The sequence below is a fragment of the Meriones unguiculatus genome, chromosome 17, assembly GCF_030254825.1.
Source record: "Meriones unguiculatus strain TT.TT164.6M chromosome 17, Bangor_MerUng_6.1, whole genome shotgun sequence".
Classification (NCBI taxonomy): domain Eukaryota; kingdom Metazoa; phylum Chordata; class Mammalia; order Rodentia; family Muridae; genus Meriones; species Meriones unguiculatus.
The window spans coordinates 62,089,878-62,111,715 of NC_083364.1; the positions used below are offsets into that span (position 1 = coordinate 62,089,878).

Genomic DNA, 21,838 nt, shown 5'->3' on the forward strand with positions numbered 1-21,838 from the left:
AATTTCTTTATAGGGTCAAAAATTATCTGGGAAAGACCAGGAAATAAATATTTTAGGTATGTAGGCATCATGAGCTTACACACAACTGTCAAACATATATGCAACATATAAAGCCTTAGACTTTGGTGTGCTCCATCAAATCCCTGCAATTGGCCAGGAGGCTATAGTACTCTAACTTGGTAGGGGTTACACTAGAAAGTAATTGTGGATCATTAAGGGAAAGCTTCATTCAGAAGTAAGTAACTTAATTTAAAAATGTAAAACAACCCATATTTAACACGTTCATGATACTGCTTTAATGCAACAAACAGAATAAAATTTGGTCGGTAAATTTAATCCTTTAATATGAAAATAACATTTTTGCCTGTTACTAATATTTTAAAAACTAACAAATCTTCATAGCTGTAAACTTCCATGAGAACAGTAACTGTTATCAGACAAAAAATAAATATGTTTTCATTGTGCTTTTCCCTCAGGTATCAATTTAGTGCATGACTAAGCTCTCTGTAGGACTCTCCTTATTCCTATACTGAAATGCAAGAGATGCTGATTTTCTGAAGTGAGAAGTTATCAACAACGAAGGTGATTGCTTTGGGGTTTACTAAAATGTGACAGTCATGTCCCTACATCCAAACCATTATTGCTTCCTCCCCACAATCTTAATCTCTATAAGAAGTAGTCTATGAAACAAGCCATATATTTGCCACCATTAATTAGTGACCTCTATTATACCACAGCTTAATTACTTCATGTCATTTAATTGATTTTTCCTTTTTAATCCGGTACTAATAAGAAAGAATACTCTTTAGGAGTTAATAATATGCATTTAAAATATTTTTCCTGGAATTTTTTTATTACCTGCCTACTTATCTAATTTTGTATATTCTTTTGTATACCTAGGTTTAATTCCATTCATCATTTCACATAAAAATTGGAATATTTTATGTTTAGTTAAATGTGATAAAATAATAAGAATCATATGTGGTTTTTATAACAGCAAATTAACATTTATATTATTATAAAGGTTATTTATAATGTTATAATTAACAAATATAACATGACAGCATTAAACATATTAGTCAAGAACTCAGCATGACTTAATTATTCTTTACAGAATTCAAATTAAATTGTGGTTTATTGCATCTGAGCAGTTTCATTTTGGCTTTTAGTGGATCAATGAAAAACTATATGCTAAAATTAATAACCCATCGATCTAAAAACAGTTTATATTGAATAAGTAAGGATCAGGTGAGGAATTGTGAAATGTGTAAATGAGTAAGTAAGAACTTTTAATGCCACATCAAAGGACATGAGAGGACTTCTGCTTCCCTGAGACAGAGTCACATGCAGTTCAGGCTTGCCTGCAGCTCAGCCTAGGTTGGCCTTTCCTTCCCAGTATTACTACCTCAGACTTGTGATTACCGGGAATATAGCTATACGACAACGCATCTAGCTCACTAAAAAATAACTTATGACAAAAGAGTCACTTACCTAAGTTAAAAAGTATTACCTGGTCTTTTTTTTTAACAGAAAAATTTAAAAATTGCTTAGTTATTTTTGGTGTATTTGTGTGAAATTAGTTCAAATTAACAATGTACAATAACCGTGAAAATACAGATATGCAATTAATCACTAAAGAGTGTGGGATCCTAATTACAGTGCAATTATTGATTTACTAGAGCATCTTTAGAAAAAGTGCATCTTTACATTTCAAAGTTTTTGTTTTATTTATTTATTTATTTATGTTTTTTTTTTTTTTTCAAAACAGGGTTTCTCTGTTTAATAGCCTGACTGATCTGGACCCAATTTGTAGACCAGGCTGGCCTCAAACTCACAGAGAGCCTCCTGCCTCTGCATCCCGGTTGCTGGAATTAAAGACGTGTGCCACCATGCCCAGCTTCAAAGTTTTTCAAATTTGACCTTTTGACATTCATTTTAACTGAAATATTTTATTATTCAACATGAAGATTCCCCCAGTTTTCCTCAGTGGAAAAAGAATGATCCACAATGTATATTGGTTAGATCAAAAACAAGAACATTTAAAACAAAGAAATAAGAATATTAGTCATCGCAAGGGGAATGACCAAAAATGCTATCCTCCATTTTAAAGAAATCCACTCATCAGTGTTTGTTTATCTCTGCCCAATACAACATTGAATCTTTCAAGAAATCTCTATGACTTTATATAGGAGCTTACTTTAGTGTTGTCAAATAACAGAATGAATCATGCCTTTCCTCTTCTCTGCCACTGAAGATAAAACAGTTTGTTTTCAGGTTTTAAATGTTGCCATCAATTGTTATCCTTGCATGATTCATTTTATGGTGATAGTGCGTGTACAGAGGAGCCAACAATGGAGGTCTCCATTTCTCACAATACAGCATGGCTCAATAGATCCCTTTAAACTGGAGACTGACGTTGCCATTAATTTATTTCTTATTTATTGAGATTTATTCCACAAATGTCTAGTTTGTACTAAGCTTAGATTGAGAGTAGTAACTGGCTGTTACCACAATTTGTTTCCATGCACTCATGATAGGAAAACAAAAAATAATGAAGTGTTCCATTGTATGGACTCAAAGGACATAGGAGACCAAAACAGTGAATGCCAAAAGATTACTACCTTTGAAAGGCTACAGATGCAATGAGGAAACTAGTAATGTATTAAGCTTTTATAAAATAAAATAAAATTAAATTAAGATAGTATTTTAGTTGTACATTTCTCCAGGGGTTCTCTAATGCTACTTGGGAGTCCTGCAGAAATAATGACACCTCTTCAAAAATGATACATTCTATCTATTTCTATGAGAATAGAATGAATTTTAAATTTGTAAGTGATCTTTGGCTTAATGTTTAACTTGTGTACTTCAGTTAGCTCACATATGGTTTTAAGGAATCTTCATATTCTCTCATAGTCATCAACTCATGTGGTTATAAAGACAATCTCTGATTAGCTTTACTGAGTGGAACTTAATATGGCTGCTAATAGGAACCTTTACTCTTCTCTGCTGGGACTCTTAAGAAACCATTAACATACAATCATTTAACTGTGCATTTCTTTTCTCACTCCTTGGTTACAGATGGCAAAGCCACAGGTAAAAATGGAGATTGAAATGGCACAGCTTTGTTACCATGTATGTGAAGAAATGATATAAGCACCTTAGACCTTAGACTATAATTCACACAGAAAGCTGAACTTCTATACAGTGAAGGGTTACTTATTTTTATTTTACATATATTTTTGATTAGTTGCAGGTATATATGTGCTGCACATATGTGCCATGCCCGTGGAAACCAGAAGACAGAATGTGATCTTCTGGACCTGGAATTGCTGATAGGTGTTAGCTGCCACCTGAGTGCTGAGAACCAACCCCAGTCTTATGTAAAAGCAGCAAGTGATCATAAAAACTGAGCCATCTCTCTATTCATATATCTTAATTCTACACCCCCCCCCGGCAAGCCTAATTTTATTTATTTAATTTTTTAATTAATTAATTAATTTTTATTAATTACAATGTATTCACTTTGTATTTCAGCTGTAGCTCCCTCCCTCAGCCCTCCCTATCCCACTCTTCCTCCCTCTTCTCCTCCCATGCCCGTCCCAAGTCCACTGATATGTGAGGTCCTCCTCCCGTTCCATCTGACCCTAGCCTATCAGGTCTCATCAGGAGTGTCTGCATTGTCTTCCCCTGTGACATAGTAAGGCTGCTCTCCCCTCAGGGGGAGGTGATCAAGAAGCCAGACACTGAATTCATGTCAGAGAAAGTCCCTGTTCCCCCTACTAGGCCACCTACTTGGAGAGTGAGCTGCCATGGGCTACATTTGTGTAGGGGTTCTCTCCATGCATGGTACTTGGTTGTAATATCTTAATTTTTAAATAATGCATGTTTGAACAATAAAGTTTGTGTCAAAAACTTAATTTTAACTTGAGTTAATTTCAGCAGTCAGGGAACAGGTGTGTGAGTTGCAATAACAGGCAAAACATATGGAGTTATGTATGGCATAAGGATCTTACTAATGGACTTATTTCTGCAATAACATGGAAGGCAGGCAAAGACAGTCACTTTTTAATGAATTAAGATATACACATCAAAAAAGAAACTTTAAGCATTGTATTCTTTCAATGCTATTGTTAAATATATGCAGCTACTCTAGCTACCCTAAGCAAAAGGGGTCATATGAGTATAAAAACAATAGATTAAAAAAATAAGTTACCTAGGATAATGAAATTTGGGATTGGCCTATGAATTCAGTTTCTGACACATGGAATTGAACACAGATCACGAGAATGCTCTGACTCTTAGGATATCTTATTTCCAATATATCAGTAGTCTGTTGCAAATGAGCCCATAGTTATAAAGTAATTTTGGAACTTTCAAAATAGATTCCTAATAAGCGGGCTATGATGTCCATTTTGCTACTGTACTGAGTCAGAAATGATCACGGGTAGTTAAAGAAACTAATAGACCTGTGGGTTTTGTGGGCCATAGACTTAAATACCTGTGGGCCATTGAGGAAGATAGGTACAAACGTGTTATTGAATAAATGACCATGTCTTTAGGAACACTTATGATTCCTGCTTAGGCAGACTCCACTACTGATCAAAAGCAACCAAATCTTTCAATATCTATTATTTTAGAGTTTCTATCCATTTGTTTATTTAGGCTTCTAGTTATACATAAGTACATATAAACAGTCCTGTGAATGATCACCACTTCACTGTACAAGAAGCAATATAACTTAATACTTCTATCTAACTGTCCTTTGGTTCTTCTCAGCCCCACTGTAAATTCTACCTCACTCTTCTCACCTAGTAATCTCCATTATAAGGTCAAAGTCACCTTTAACATATGAGAGAACATGTGTTTTCCCTTTCCTCATGGTAATTTTGTATTTATTTACTTATTGTACATATTGTTTTAGGAATAGATAGCTGGCTGTTTAAGCTGTGGACATCAAGGACATCAAGATCAATTTAAACAGATGGAAAGATTTTCATTAATATAGGAAATGTGTTCATTTTTTAGGTAAATGTATAGAAAATTAAAGAGATGAGGAATGTTGAATTCCTCATCTGAGGTAATATATATATATATATATATATATATATATATATATATATACATATATATATTGAAAGGAGATAACTGAGGTATGGAAAACATTTGACAACACCTAAGTCCCATTTATAGCATTATTGGTCATATAAATGCTCTCATTTTGGTCATGTAACATGTATCCCTTCAACCTCCACAAATAGAAATTAAGATGGATATGTGCAGCTTACAGTCAGTCTCTGGGCTGAAAACAGATAAGTACAAGGCACTCTTTTACATATAAAGTCTTTTTGTGTCTTATACTTTTTATACAGTTTATTCACTTTGTATCCCGGCTGTAGCCCCCTTCCTCATTCCCTCCCAATCACACCCATCTTCCATCATCTTCTCCCATGCCCCTCTCCAAGTCGACAGATAGGGGAGGTCCTCCTCCCCTTCCATCTGACCCTAGCTTATCAGGTCTCATCAGGACTGGCTGCATCCTCCTCTGTGGCCTGGCAAGACTGCTCCCTCACCATCCTGAGTGAGGTATCCCAGAAACAGAAAGACACACATGGTATATACTCACTTATAGGTGGATACTAGCATACAATATAGGATAAAACCTACAAACTCTGTATACCTAAGGAAGCTAAGCAAGAAGGAGGACCCTGGGTAAGATGATTAATCCTCACTCAGAAAGGCAAATGGGACGGACACTGGAAGAAGGAGAAAACAGGAAACAGGACAGGAGCCTACCACAGAGGACCTCTGAAAGATTCTGCCCAGAAGTGTATCAAAGCAGATACTGAAAATCAAAACCAAACTTTGGGCAGATTTCAGGGAATCTTAGGAAAGAAGGGGGAGATAGCAAGAACTGGAGAGGACAGGAGCTCCACAAGGAGAGCAACAGAACCAAAATATCTGGGCATGGGGTCTTTTCTGAGACTAATTCTCCAACCAAGGACCATTCATGGATACAATGTAGAACCCCTGCACAGATGTAGCTCATGGAGGCTCAGTATCCGTGTGAGTGTCCTAGTCAGGGGAACAGGGACTGTCTCTGACATGAACTCAGTGGCTAGCTCTTTGACATATAAAGTCTTAAATACAAGAAGTCTGGTTCTTTGAGCCATTGTTTCCTGTCATGAAGGAATGCTAGTGTGATTTCTGTTCTGAAGGAACTGGGTTGGTGCACCTACAAAAGTTCTGAGTCAATTGAAAACAAAATTCTTACCTAGTAAAAATAATGGTCACATAATATCATGTCAAAATAAATCTTCTTCCAAGGAGAACTACACCATGAAAATTGTGTGTACCTGGTAGTTGAGGTTTATATGTGCTGGAAATTCAAGTCTAGACTTCACATAGGTTAGGAGCTGAGCTACATCATTTGTAATAAAAAATAAAGATATATTTATTTTTATGTTCTGTGTGTTGATTGCTTGTCTGTCTGTCTGTCTGTCTGTGCTTCAGGTGCTTGCAGTGCCAAAGAAGCCAGATGTCAAATACTCCCGAACTGGAGTTACAGTGAATCATGGTTTGAGTACTGAAAATTGAATGTGGGTCCTCTGGAAGAAAAGCAAGTGCTCTTCACCACTGAGCCATTTCTCTACCCCTTAAAGAAAAATTTACATTTTCATTAAAGGAAGCATGTCAGATTTTGCCAAAAGAAACTGTATAAGATATACTTAATGAAAAGAATATTTACTCCCAGGAGAAAGAAAATAACAGAAAAGAAGTGACAAGCACTGTAAATACTTGGCTATCTTCTATGCTTAACTTTTGACCCAATAAACTGTTAACACAGTTGGTACAAGCTTGAAATTAAACTTCAAACAAAATTGATAGTCTCAGTAGTTGCCATGTTTGAAAAGAGAACAGAGACACTGAATAAATTTATTCTCCTTGGAAACACATGTATTAAAACATTAAATGTTAACTGTATAGAAATATAATATGTAACTTTCAAGCCAGTGTTGTGAAATCAAAGTTAAAATTGATGTTATGTATGATTAAAACAACCCCTTAAATATATTGAGACAGTTTATAATTTAACTTATTTTAAAGGCTGTGGCAAAAAAAAAAAAAAAACTAACTATAAATTATTCAATTTTATTCTGTCTTGCTGGGGAATAATTCATTCTATTTTTAGACTCTTTCAAGCTTCTTTATTTCATATTCTTCTCAAGCCTGATGAAAGCCTGGAATTGCTTCAAGGAAAAGTGGCTTTGTTTGGAATCAAATGCTATATTTCCAGAGTTTATATTTAGTGTGTGAGAACCTTTCAAAGTAGAAAATACTGTCTGGGCCAGTAAGCCTGCCTTTTTCTGTCAGATACCAGTCTCACCTTCTAGCTTTTCATCATCTCCTCAAACTCCCTTATTTAATGCCAGAAGATCCGTGTACCAAGAATTTCTTTATGCTCTCTGCTCCCACAGTCATCTGCGATAACATGATTGGACAGAAGAGTATAAGCTCAAAGCATAAATGTTTCTGGACTGCAGAAGAGGATGTGCGGTGAAGCTTTAATAACAACTCTCTTCGGGAGTCCACATCAATAGCTGTCGCTGAAGGCCTCACTTGTCCCATTCACCTCTGCCAGCAATTATGCAACAGTCTGAGAATGGCCACTGTTCCTTCCTCCTGAATGTCAAAGGAGCCTCAGAGGGAAAACTAATATGAGCATCTTTCTAGAGAAAGTGAGCTGTCTATTGTTTTTAAAACATTGCACATTTGTGTTACATGTACACAATGTGATTTTATTCAGCTCAAATGAAAGTTAAATCATGAAAGTCTCAGGAAATGGGTAGCCCCAGGAAGTGTGAATTTTAAAAGAAGTGGATCAAACTGAGAAAGACAAAAAGCGCATATTCATTCTCATATTTGGATCTTAGCTCGTAATGTACACATATATGAGCACGAGTGGGTCTAAAGGTGAGTAGAGCCTACAAGAGTAAATAGGAGATCAAGAGAGGGTCAAAAAGAGATACTGAGGAAGAATAGGCAGGTAGCCAGAATACATGTGACATGAAAATGAAAACTGTGTACAGGCGACAAGGGGGTGTGAGGCAGTCTAAGGGAGATGAGGAAATAAGTGGGGGAAATATAAACATCCTTAAACATATTTTCTTAGGAAATCATAATGATATCTAACACTGTGTATGCCAACTGAAAAAAAAAAAACAGCACATAGTATAACAGATTAAAAGGAATCTCCTTTTAAAAATTTGATCTCCACTGTCAAGCACAGTTTGCTGAATTAGATCATGTGATACAGGCTGCCTTTCTTGCAGCAGGTGTGCATTTCAACACTAACATTAGTATGTTAATAAGATTTATCTCAAATTAATGTTCATGAGGAGCTTATCTGGGATTCATGTCGCTTCAGAAAATACAACTGTACAAAACTTGCATTCAAATTTGCATGCTAATTGGTCTCACTTATTTCTTACACCGTTACAATAGTCTTAGATAGATGAAGTAAAAAGCAATTTGATGTAAATTAGCACTTTAGAATTCAACAATATTTTATTCAGGCCCTTACAAATAATGACATTAAGTAGAATAAATTAAAACAATTAAAATTATGTCTGTAACACTATGCTAGTATGACAGTTTCAATTAGGAAAATGTTTAAATGGTTATGAAAAATAAGTTGGTATTTAAGATGAGAAGCTGATTTGTTATATGGAGTAATTTGAAGTGTTTGCATTTAGCTTAAAATTTTAACATATACACTTCAAATAGATTTCTGTTTTGTTTTTTGTTTTTTTTTTTTGTTTTGTTTTTTTTTTTTTTTGATGATACAAGAACCTTCAGACCCAAAGGTCCCAGAAGATAAATAAAACGCAGTTGCGTGGTGAATCACCACTAAGGTCTTCTGCCCTCTGCATGGACTGCCCAGATTTATGTCAACTTGATACAAGTTAGGGTCAACAGAGGGGCGGGAGCCTGGGCTGAGAAAATGTCTCTGCAATATCAGTCTTTAAGACAATTTCTTAATTATTGATCAGTAGGAAAGGGCCCCGCCTATTGTGGGTGGTGCCATCCCTGTGCTGGTGGTCCTTTGTTCTTTAAGAAAGCAGTCTCATAAGGAAGGTCCTCCTCTTCATTCCTCCGATCCTATCTATCAGGTCTCATCAGGAGTGACTGCATTGTCTTCCTATGTGGCCTGGTAAGGCTGCTCCCCGCTCAGGGGAGGTGATCAAAGAGCAGGCCAATCAGTTCATGTCAGAGACAGTCCCTGTCCCCATTACTATGGAACCCACTTGGACACTGGGAGAGGGACACGGATGGGGAAGAGGGAGGATGGGATTGGAAGGGGAGGAGGGAGGTACAGGGGGGATACAAAGTGAATAAACTGTAATTAATAAAAGTAAAAATAATTAAATAATAATAATAATAATAATAATAATAATAAAAGCAGGCTGGTCAACCATGGGAAGCAAGCCAGTAAGCAGCCCCGCCTCCATGGTCTCTGCATTAATTCCTATCCCCGTGTTTCTTCCCTGCATGAGTTCTTGCCCTCACTGTTTCTGATGATGATGAACTGTCACATGGAGCTTTGAACGAAATAAACCCCTTCCTCTTCACATTGCTTTTGGTCATGGTGTTTCATTACAGCAACTGTGACCCTAACTACAGCACTGAATGAGAGCTCAGAAAGCAAAACAATTTTTTCTCTCTTCCCCTATCTCTCACCTTTTCACAACAGACAGACTCCAAAACATCCTTGCCCAAATAGACTCTGGGATGACGCTCCCTCACACTAACCCCTGCCCATTTACTTGCTTTCAGGCTTCTATTGCTGTGCCTGTCTGCTTCATTGATATTAAAAACAAACAGACAAACAAAAACCTTTTTTCTTCTGTCTCCTTTCTCCTGGCAGTTAGTAGGAATTCAAGCTTGCATGACCTATTGTTTATTCTCTCAACCTTGAAAATTTTTATTGTTTCCTTCCAATTCTATTCTTTTCTTTGTTTAATTTATTCTTCTCTTATTTAATACATCCTGACCATGGTTCTACTCCCTCCTCTCCTTCCAGTACCTCTCCACCACTTGCCCTGTCCCCGAGATATACTCCTCCTTCATCCAAGTCTATTCTTAAACCATCTATAATGATAAAAAAATATGCAGAAGAGACCCTGCGTCTCCTTGTTGCAGTCACATGTGGAATGAGAATGACTGTAAGTTACGTTTTTGTGTGTTTGCTGTATGCCAGACCCCAGTTCTCAAGTTTATTCATGCAATTTAAAAACAGTCACTGCCTCTTAATGGCCAAGCAGAGAAATAGCTGAGCTTCAATTCTCAATATGATGTTAGCTACTCTTCTGTGACGCCAGAAAAAAAATATTTGTTCCCAATAATTTCATTTTCTATTTAGTAAAATAAAGGATACCAGTATTTTCTAGGTACGCTCATATTTAAAGCACTGAAAAGGAAACATTTAAGCATATGGGTGGGCTTTACTCTTCCTGCATTCCTTTCTCACTGCCTTGTGATCACTCACAGAAGTCCATTCCTTACCCTATATTGCACAGGTGATTTTTAAGTGCAAGTTTTTTATCTGACAGCCCTGATGAAGCAGACACATGCATAACTGTTACAAACTACAGCACAAAAGAAAGAAAGGGGGATTAATTTGTTTGAAAACCAGCATGTACAATGATGCTAGATCAGGAAAGATTCATGAAATTCCATGATAGAAAAAAGCAACCAATAATGGAACCGAGCTGTTAAACGAAATGTGGAAAACATTAAGAGACACAGGAGCACATGCATTGTTCAAAAACAGTAAGCCAGAACAGCAGGTAGAATTGGTCAAGGTTAAAAGAAAAAGGCCAGATCGTGAGGTCCTTTGAAAGCTGTAGTGAATAGTCACTTTCAACTGACCGACTGAAATATTTAGAGAATATAAGGGACTGCCGAGGCAGTTAAAAACCGTAATAACATTTGCCTTGTGCCCCAGTTTGCTTTTCTATTGCTTTGATAAAACCTTCTCATAAAGAACAACTTAAAGGATGGAAGGGTTTATATGGCTTATACTTCCAAGTCAATAATTCATCTCTGATAGAAGCCATGGTAGAAACACAAGCCAAACTACAGAGGAACACCGATTACAGACTTGGTCAGCTGGCGTTTTTTAAAAAGATCATGACCACCTGCCTAAGGATGGTGCTTCCAGTAGTTTGCAGAAGCATCCTACATCAGTTTGGCAATAATTGCAATGTCCTATAGCACTGTCCTCAGGTTAAGCGTGGAGGCAATTCTCCAAATAGAGCTCTCATCAAAAGTTAATCTAGGTTGGTTCAAATTGACAATACACAATAACCAGGTCGCTTTGAAATTAAATGGGTTGTGGACATAGGATGAAGTGGCAAGATGTAGCACAGTATTGAAAAGCACATAAATAGAGATAGATAGATAGATAGATAGATAAATAGATAGATAGATAGATAGATGAGCCTAAGAAAAGACAAACTAATGACACAAACTGAGGAATACTTGATGAGAATAGTCTTTGATAATTTGGTAGAGAGAAATAGCATTACTTTTCTTTTTAAAATATGTTATTTTTTTATTAATTACAATTTATTCACTTTGTATCCCAGCAGTAGCCCTCTTCCACATCCCCTCCTAATCCCACCCTCCCTCCCTCATCTCCTCTCATGCTCCTCTCTATGTCCACTAATAGGGGAAGTCCTCCTCCCCTTCCCTCTGACCTTAGCCTATCAGATCTCATCAGGACTAGCTACATTTTCCTCCTCTGTGGCCTGGAAAGGCTGCTCCCACCACTCAGGGGGAGGTGATCAGAGATTCATGTTAGAGACAGCCCCTGTTTTCCTTAGTGTTACTCAAATAAGGAAAGTTTACAAGGCCTGTAAAACTTGCTTGTTTTATTAGATTATGACTGAAAGTCTGGTGCTTAGAGGGCAGTAGCCAGAGCTAGTAGCTACAGAGAACCAGACACAGACTTGGGCTTTACTGAGAATAAAATCAGTTTACATGTACATAGCTTTATCATTTCAATAGACCAGTGTTCATTTTCTACCTTTTTAAAATATTAAACAATTTCAAGTGTTCTAATTCCTGTGTTTTGTATGTGAAAAACAAAAACTGAAAATACATATATCTTTTAAATTGGAGGAGCTTCAAGTACAGCATTTCGTTTTAAGCTGTAATGGGTTTTTATGAAGCTATGTTGGACTACATCATGATGCTATAAAATGGGGCATGGTTTTGTGCAAGAAGGAAGGACATTATAGAAAGAAATGGAGTGGAGTGAGGTACACTATTACAGTGGTAGCCCTCTCTCAGTAGAGTATCATCCATTCACTCCCTCTCAGGTCCTCTCTACATTTTATGCCTGTTGGTATAATGTTCTTTTAAAATGTATACACCTTACCCTTGTTCATTCAAATGCTGATTTCTCTCCCTCACTCTCTGGTTTCAATCTGGACATTGCATTGTGATACTTTTTCTAAGCATCACCTGTCTCAACTTTGTGTAAGCATGACAAAATAAAACAACCAGCCACAATGTTGAGCAATGGAGAGGAAGGAGTAGGCAGAAGAAGGGAGGAGCCAGAGGACAGGAAGGTGTGGGAGGCAGAGGAGGAAAGAAGGTCAGGAGAGAGCTGGGAAAGCAAAGGCAAGAGAAGAGGTCTTGGAACAACACGGAGAAATGAACCAGAACTTAGAATTCACTAAAAGCAAGTATAATGGGTAAAATCTAAATGTTAGGAAACTACGAGGGCTTGGAGGTTTAGGGTGGAGTAACTATTGCCCAGCATTGTGTTCTAGGTTAACTAAATAAATCCAGTCTCTGTGTGGTGATTTTGTTATTCAGCTGTTTAGCGTTAATAGCAGCGTTACCAAAAGATACAGCAATAGTAAATTTTAATTTTATCCTACAACAAATGCCCATGAAACATTTTTTGTTTGTTTGTTGGCTTTGCTTTTCTGGTTCTTCTACGTAGTAGGAAAATGTAAGCTAATTTCTGAAATCTTTGTGGGCCACGTAGAGAATAGTTCTGAGAAGGAGAGATTGCCTTAAACACTCTAGCTCTGGTCAAGCACTCAGATGCTCACATTAGGAAGCTTAGCTTCTTCTATCTTAAACGGATCAACTATAGAGACAGTAAGCCAATGATGGGTCCAGCCAATTTGTTTTGTAATTGGGGGTTCGTCTTTTGTGCTATGTATTCAGATGCTGACTTCCATGCTGGGAGATCTGATTGCAGTCAGGTCATGCTCATTGATAAATGATGTGCAAACATTGCTTCCCAGTATCTCTGATTGGTTAATATAGTTGCTGAGAGCCTATAGCTGGGTTAGAGAGAACACATGGGACCTCTGTTCCCAGGCAAAAGGTCTCAGGTAGGGACCAGGAGATGAGGGAGAGGGAAAAAGAAGTAGAGAAAGGACAAACATGGCCGTGAAGATCCACCCAGGGACTCTGAGGAACCACACATGAAACTGAGGAGAGGTAATCAGACATGTGGCACACATAGAATAGAATAAACAGTTGATTTAAGTTATGAGCTAGTTGGGGAATGAGCCAAACTTACGACCTAGTCATTTATTCATAAATAATATAGTCTCAGAGTCATTATTTCAGGAAATGGGGTGCGGGTGCCACAGCACATGGTGGCATTTTGTGTTGCTTTGTCTAAAGAGATATAACACACACGCATATATATATATATATATATATATATATATATATATACATATATATACATGTATATATATCATCAACTAGTGACTAAGAGAATACATTTTCAAAAATAACAAATATCAACATTTTCAAAAGACTATTTTATCAAAATAAACTAGAAACTGACAAAGTAAAATATAAATAATGGTTTTCTTTATTCCTCCCTAGATATGTTGCAAAGTTATAATTTGAGGTATGCATTTTATTCAGATAAGTGTATGAATTCATGAATAAGTTTATTCATATACATTTGAATGTTTTGACTTTTTTACTTTTTGCTACAAAAATTCAGAGGTTTGCCTGTGTTATAAATTGTTGGCATAGAATAGAAACAATAATATGTCTTATTGTTGCAGGAAAGAGAGGAACAATAAGAAAGTGCCCAAGCAAATAAATAACTTAAAATAGAAAGCATATCATTATAAATTTCTTTATATCTACTGTATTTTCCTTGTTTGAAAATAACAATTTATATTTATAATAGGAGTCATATACATTTAGAAGTTTTATATGTACTTGATGATGTACTTTATGTATTAGACTTATACTTTATGTATAAGTCAACTGGTTTTGAAGTTAGTAATCTGTGACTATAAAGTCCAAGGTTAATTCTTCTCACTTTGCCATCCAGTATTAGAAATGAATGTCTTTACAGTATATATTCCATCTTCTATAACCAGATGAAGGATACTAAAGCTAAGAACATTAAACACAGATATGCAATCTTAAAATAAACTGTTGTTATTTATAATTTACTTAAACCATCTCTGCTAAGCAATGAGTAATGGTTTTTGCCATCTATGAAAGTGAAATGCCACATAGAAAACATGTTACATCCATAAGATCCGAGATGTAAAATATTTATCCAGAGCTCTTTTACTTTCCTCAATTTTTAAAATAGTTTTTATATGAATTAATGTTATTTTACAGCTTTTTCTAAGGTGAAAAGAAAAGCAATTCATAGCTTTCCCACTCCATGATCATTCATGATGTATGTTTAGCCTATTAAAAAAATTGATTTAGCTAAACAAAAACCTTAGGCTATACCCATTATATTAAATTGAATGAAATATCCTAGTGATCAAATAGTAGAAGCTGTTCCATGCTTCGTGCAAAAGATACAAGACTTCTCATTCCACTGTTAATGTTTTCTAATACCAAACATGACCATCACTTAATGCTCTACTAAACTTTGCAGTAATAAAGAAGCCATGTGCCCTACAGATTCACTGTGGGCATTCACTTATTATTCACTATATATGAATTTTTTTCTCTTATATATGTGTATATATACATATATATAGACATATATATGTTTGTTTAAAAAGACGAAAGAAATTTTTTCTCTTATATATGTGTATATGTACACATATATAAACAAACATAAATGTAATGGAAGTATAGAAGTCAATAAATATAACATGTTGCTAGAAGACAAAGAAGTCCTATGAATAGGTTATCACCGAGATGAGAACATCAGTAGTAACCACTATCTAAAAGATCCCTTTATTTCTATATCGTAGTATATAAAATTTCAATTTAAATGTAGTAAATAGATGTTGTTTATGAAGGCTAAGTAAAAATGTAAATGTATATAGAATAACAAGTCTCCATATGATGATTCAAATAAAAGAAAATCTTTAAGCAAGTTATTTCATATCATACTAAGGAGAAAGCTATAGTTTTAAATTTAAATTGTACTTTGCAATGCTATTATTTCTTAACAATTACATTAAAAATAACCTTACTAAAACTAAAAATCCAATGTAGGTGAACCTTTTACTTAGTACCAGCAAAGGTCAATAATCCACTGAGGCTGAAGTCGTTTTCCTCTATAAAAATGATAACAACCCAAGAATTCATAGCGTTTAAATGAAAGAAAAATAGCTTTTCCGTATTAAAGAGAAGCAACATATCAAATGTTTGTTTATAGTTAATAGAAATCAATTACTTCAACAACAGAGTATCATGAAGCACATTTATGAACTTCTTTTGAGAAACAAGTTAAAGTACAAGATACATCATCTGTATTTTTGCACCTTACCATGGCAAGAGCCCTCGATTTCTTCATACCCTGTACTGCAAATACACCTTCCAAGAGGGACCAGCCAGTCACCGTCAGCTCCACAGTAGAGTTTAGGAGTATCCCGTTCTTCTGCACTCTTCACACATGAACCCCGCACTTCAACCAAAGAGGAAGAGTCAACCCTTGGGATGGTATCAGGAAACATGGCCAAGTTCCGAACAGTGAAGGGGCATTTTTTGTAGAAAACACGGACTGAGACCAGGGCAATACATGCTCCGATGTCTTGAAAAGCCAAGTAAAACCCTTTCCTTTCTATAGGCCCCACCTCACGAATTTCCGTGTTGAGTTTAAGGATGCGATCACCCAAATCCATCTGAGTAAAACTCTCATCAGCAGCAATCGTGTCGATCTTTATATACTGGCTTGGTTTGAATTTAGCCCCATGGGATTCATCCGATTCTATATAATACAGATTAAATGTTTCTTTACAAGTTCCCAAGACCCATGGGATGCTGTTACAATCCCTCAGTGTGAACTTCATTTCCACATATATTTTCTGCGCAGCATCACGAGAGATCCAGTTAGTACGAAGCCAGTTGTTCTGGTTTGGTTCCATGACATTGCATACCTGGTATGTATGTATGGGCCTGTTGTGTTCATCCATTTCAGTAATGGCATCCCACTGCAAAAAAAAAGGAAAAGAACGAAATGATCATAAAACCACAGCTGTTGACAGAAATGATTGCTCAAGAATGCTTTAGTAAAAAGAAAGATGAGTAAAAATTATGTAATGAAACTGCACAAAAGCAACAAAGCATTTAGTCATGAACCTTTGGTTGAGAGTATGGAACCCACTCTCCTGGGATCTTTCATTCTCCTTTAACTACATGATCAAAGCAGTTTTAACATCCTCCATTTCCTCAACTGTAAAACTGAATAAGTAGTATTACTTGTCTCATAGGATTGTTTGAAGCTGTATGCATTTTTAAAATACATCTAGAGAGGTAATGATAGATCTAGGGAGAGAACTAGAAAGATGTCACAGCAACTAAGAAAATACACTGATCTTGAGAGGACCCAAGACTGGTTCCCATCACCCACACCAGGCAGCTCACAACCACCTATAACTCTATTATGTAGGTGGCTTGAGAGCTTTTTTTGGTTTCCATGAGCATCTGAATTCTAGTGCATACATGTACACAGAGGCACAAAAACGCAAAAAGAATGAAAATAAAAATATTCCTTATCTTACTAAAAGAATATAAATTAGAATACATATTATCTGATCAAAATCATCAGACCCATGAAAAGTACTCAGAGCTTTCCCAATCTATCGTTATATGTGATTTGCCAAAAAGTGAGATATATTAACCAATATGAAATTAAGTGCTTCTATGGTCACTCTGAGATAGATTAGAATAAACTCTGTGCTAACTAGTTATCTGTCAACTTTACTCAAGATACAGTCACTGAAGGGTAGAAACCCAAACTTGGAAAATGCCGCCAAAAGATCAGGCTTTCTAAATTAGTGATTGATATGGGAGGGCCCATTCCATTGTGAAATTATGTTACTGATTTTTACAAGAAAGCAGGCTGAACAAGTTCGGTATATAATGGTTTGAGTCTATAATTAACAATTATTGAACAAAGAGACCCTCAATCAAATAGCCAACCAGACTGTCATTATGCCAGCATCAACATTTTGAATAATCCACAGAAACCCCAAGGAGTGGAATAAAAAAGACAGAAAAAAGAACCAAATAATTTCTCTGTCTTCATGAGGGCTATTTCAGTTTGTACTGGATTTGGTGTTATTAACACCATGACCAAAACAGCTTGGGGAGGAATGAAAAGGGTTTATTTCTTCCAAAGTTCCAGGTAATAGTTTATTATTAAAGGCAATGAGGATGGGAACTCAGTCAAGGTAGGAACCTAGATGCAGTGGAAGAATGTTGCTTACTGGCTTGCTCAGCCTACTTTCTTATAGAACCTAAGACCACAAACCCAGGGATAAAGCTGCCCACAATGAGCTGTTGCCAGCACCCCATCAATCACTAATTAAGAAAAGACCCTACAGACTTATCTATAGCTCAATCTTATGGAAACATTTTTTAAATTACTTACACTTTATTCACTTTGTATCCCACCTGTAGAACCTTCCCTCCTTCCCTCCCAATTTCACCCTACCTCCCCTTTCTCAACACATGCCCCTCCCCAAGTCCACTGATAGGGGAGGTCTTCCTCTCCTTCCTTCTGATCCTAGTCTATCAGGTCTCATCAGGAGTGGCTGCATTGTCTTCCTCTGTGGCCTGGTAAAGCTGCTCCCCCCTCATGGGGAAGTGACCAAAGAGCAGGTCAATCAGTTCATGTCAGAGACAATCCCTGTTCCCATTACTATGGAACCCACTTGGACACTAAACTGCCATGGGCTACATCTGTGCAGGGGTTCTAGGTTATCTCCATGAATGATCCTTGGTTGGAGTATCAGTCTCAGAAAAAGATCCCTGTGCCCAGATTTTTAGATTCTGTTGCTTTCCTTATGGAGCTCCTGTCCTCTCCAGATCTTAATATTTCTTACTTCTTTCATAAGCTTCCCTGCACTCTGCCCAAACGTTGACCATAAGTCTCAGCATCTGCTTTGATAGTTTGCATGGTAGAGCCTTTCAGAGTCCCTCTGTGGCAGACACCTGTCCTCTTCACTGTTTTTTCCTTCTTCTGATGTCCATCCTCTTTGCCTTTCTGAATGGGATTGAGCATTTTAGCCAGAGTCCTCCTTCTTGATTAGTTTATTTAGGTGTAAAGATTTTAGTAGGTACAGACATATCCTAGATTATATGTCTAATATCCACTTATAAGTGAATATATACCCTCTGTGTCTTTCTGCTTCTGGGATACCTCACTCAGGATGATCTTTTCCAGTTCCCACCATGTACCTGCAAATTTCATGATTTCCATGTTTTTAATTGCTAGGTAATATTCCATTGTGTAAATATACCACAATTTCTGTATCCATTCCTCAGTTGAGGGGCATCTGGATTGTTTCCAGCTTCTGGCTATTACAAATAATAGCAACTGTCCTTGTTGTGTACTTGAGCATCTTTTGGATATATGCCTAGGAGTGGAATAGCTGGATCTTGAGGAAGCGCTATTTCTAATTGTCTGAGAAGGTGCCAGATTGATTTCCAAAGTGGTTGTTCAAGTTTACATTCCCACCAGCAATAGAGGAGGGTTCTCCTTTCTCCACATCCTCTCCAGCATGTGTTGTCACTTGAGTTTTTGATCTTAGCCATTCTGATGGGTGTAAGGTGAAATCTCAGGGTTGTTTTGATTTGCATTGGAAATGACTTTTTAAACATGTTTTTTAATTTTTATTTTTTCTTCACAATTTGTTTATTATATATCCAGTTGATGGCCCCTCCCTCAGCTTCCCCAGTCCCTCCCTCCCTCTTCTCTTCATCCTTTTCCCCTGGTCCACGGAAATGGGGTGTTCTCTACTATTGCCATCCACCTATTTCTTGTTAGGTCTCATCAGGACTGTTTGGATCCTCTTCCTCCCTGGCATGGCAGGATTGCATCAACAAGGGCCAGTGATCAAAGAACAGTCAACTGAGTTCACAATAGAGGCAGCCCCTGCTCCCCTCACTCAGTGATCCACATGGAGACTGAGCTGCCAACAGGCCACATCTGAACAGGGGATCTAGGTCCTTGCCATGCACGGTCCTATGTTGGTGCCTCTGTCTCTGCAGGACCCCATGGGCTCAGATCTTTTAGTTTTGTTGGTCTCCTTGTGGGTGGAAGCAACTCCTTAATTGAGGTTCCCTCCTCTTTGATGATTTTAGCTTGTGCCAATTTAACATAAAAATTATTCAGAACAACCGACCCTTTGTCAGCTTGACACACAAACACATCACTGTTAGGTCAAAACTTTTCCTTTCTTGTTCATCACCAAGATTACACATCAATATTGCTATCACAACATAAAATATTCCCAAACTTAAAATTTTACGATCTTACAATTTTAAAGACTTTAAAAATTCAATCTCTTTTAAAACCAAAAATCTCTTTTAAAACTCAAAGTCTCTCAACTGTAGGCTCCTATAAATTTAAATATTTTCTTGCTCCAAGAGGGAAGATCCGGGGCATAATCACAATCTGAACAAAACCAAACCAAACTTCAACTGTGTTAATAACTCAATATCCAATGCCTGGTATCCACTCATGAGCTTCTTGGTTCCCTGAAAGTGTTTTAGTCGCTTTTCTGGCTCTTCCCTCTGCAGCACACATAGCTTGGTTCCACCACTGCTGTTCTTGGTGGTCAACTCCCAGCACTGAAATCTCCACAATGTTCGGTAAGTTATGCCAACTTGGCTGCATCTTCACAGTAGCATCTCCTAGGCTCTCTTCAGGACCCCCAGGCATGTCATACAGTCCCAAGCCCCAGCTGCTCTCCATAACACTTTCATGCCTTCAAAAGCAGTAACACCTGGGTGACTATTCTGCTTCCTAGATCAGCTGCCAGCAGGAGGTACAATCTTTGCTACCTCTGTAACACAACTTCTGTATGTTGGTTCTGAGGAAGCATTTCCTAAAAGATTTCACATCAGTGATGCTGGTTTCTTTTTAATCACTGCTCATTTCTTAGCTTCAGCCGACCAGCATCAATCATCCCAGCAAAGCAAAGGTTTTACCTCAGGGACTCTGATTTCTTTTTAATCACAGCTGATTCTTTACCTCTAGCTAACCAGAACCATAGTTCCTTAACTTAAAACATGTAAGTGCCCTGATAGAGTCTTTGAGTGATTCTCAAACTTTCCCCTGGAACTTCACAAGCCTCCATCCTCTGCATTTCTCTAAACATTCTTATCTTCCATCCAGCACAGAACAGCTCACTAAGCTTTAAACACTCAATGGATTTCTTTGGTCACAGTTCCAAAGTCCTTCAGCAATCCTCATAGGAACATGATCACACCGAGACACAAATACAGACACACACACTCTCTCTCTCCTCTTCTCTCTGTCAATTTCTCTCAATCTCTCTTTCTGGAACACACACATGAAAAGAAAATGAGGAAAGGCAAAAAATAAACATTTAGTAAGGCAGAGAATGAATAGATTAATATATAAAGGTTAGCTATATTTACATACTTTTAGACAACATTAGTTCCATACCATATATATTCAGTAGATTAAAGTGCCCATTTTGTTTTAAAACAAACACATAACTTATTTTTGAATGAATTGTTTGCATTAATAACTACAAATATTACAAGGTACAGTATATATCAAACCTGCCATTAACTTGCATATCTTTTTCACTTGCTTTTCACAGCACTGTCACTGAAAAAAACTATTCTTAGTCCTGTATGGAATACTATGGTCTAGACTTGGAATGTTTCCCAAAGTTGTCTTTGCTTAAAGCTTTCCTTCTTAATGAGGGAGGGGACTATAATTAGGATATGAAATGTATAAATTGTAAAAAAAATAATAAAAATTAAAAAATAGAAAGTTTTCTCCTATTCTCCCTCAACACTGGGAGGTGATGGAAACTTTAAGTGGTATCTTGCAAAAATAAAGTTAGTTCACTGGGGACCATGAAAGAGTTGAACAGATCCATGACCCTTCCTCTCTCTCTTTTGGCCTCCTGAATGCCTTGGGGTAAGCAACTCAACACACTCATGCCATGCTGTATGATATGTTATGTGGCCAAATGAAAAGGAACTTGGACCCAGTCTAAGACTTGCTCCATATAAATAGATTCTGTAGAATTATTACATATTATGTAACAGTTTGTGACAATATAACACCGAATGAACTCATCAAGCTAAAACAAAAGATAATTGTTTACCAGGGAAGAAAGTTTGGCTTATTTTGGCTTTTACAGTTAGAATAAGTAAAAGAGAGAGCCTAATCTCACCTGTGGTCTTTTTATTGCAACTTTCTTAACTTCAAGGAATGGATGTATTGACTAACAAAGTGATGGATAAAATGTTTAGAAACTTGATCCGTGAAATGTTTTGGATAAGTAAGAATCAGTTATAGCCCAAAAGATTCTTTATC

General features: G+C 36.9%; 1 protein-coding gene across 6 annotated transcripts in view; it reads right to left on the reverse strand.

The window, feature by feature from the left end:
- The window catches only part of Epha6 (EPH receptor A6), a 955,104-nt gene that overhangs the window by 758,334 nt on the left and 174,932 nt on the right, over positions 1 to 21,838 (reverse strand). For all 6 annotated transcript variants that reach the window (XM_060370600.1, XM_060370599.1, XM_060370601.1 and 3 more), the window contains one exon: positions 15,800 to 16,463. In XM_060370600.1, the coding sequence (XP_060226583.1) occupies positions 15,800 to 16,463 (664 nt within the window). The remainder of the gene's footprint in view (positions 1 to 15,799; positions 16,464 to 21,838) is intronic.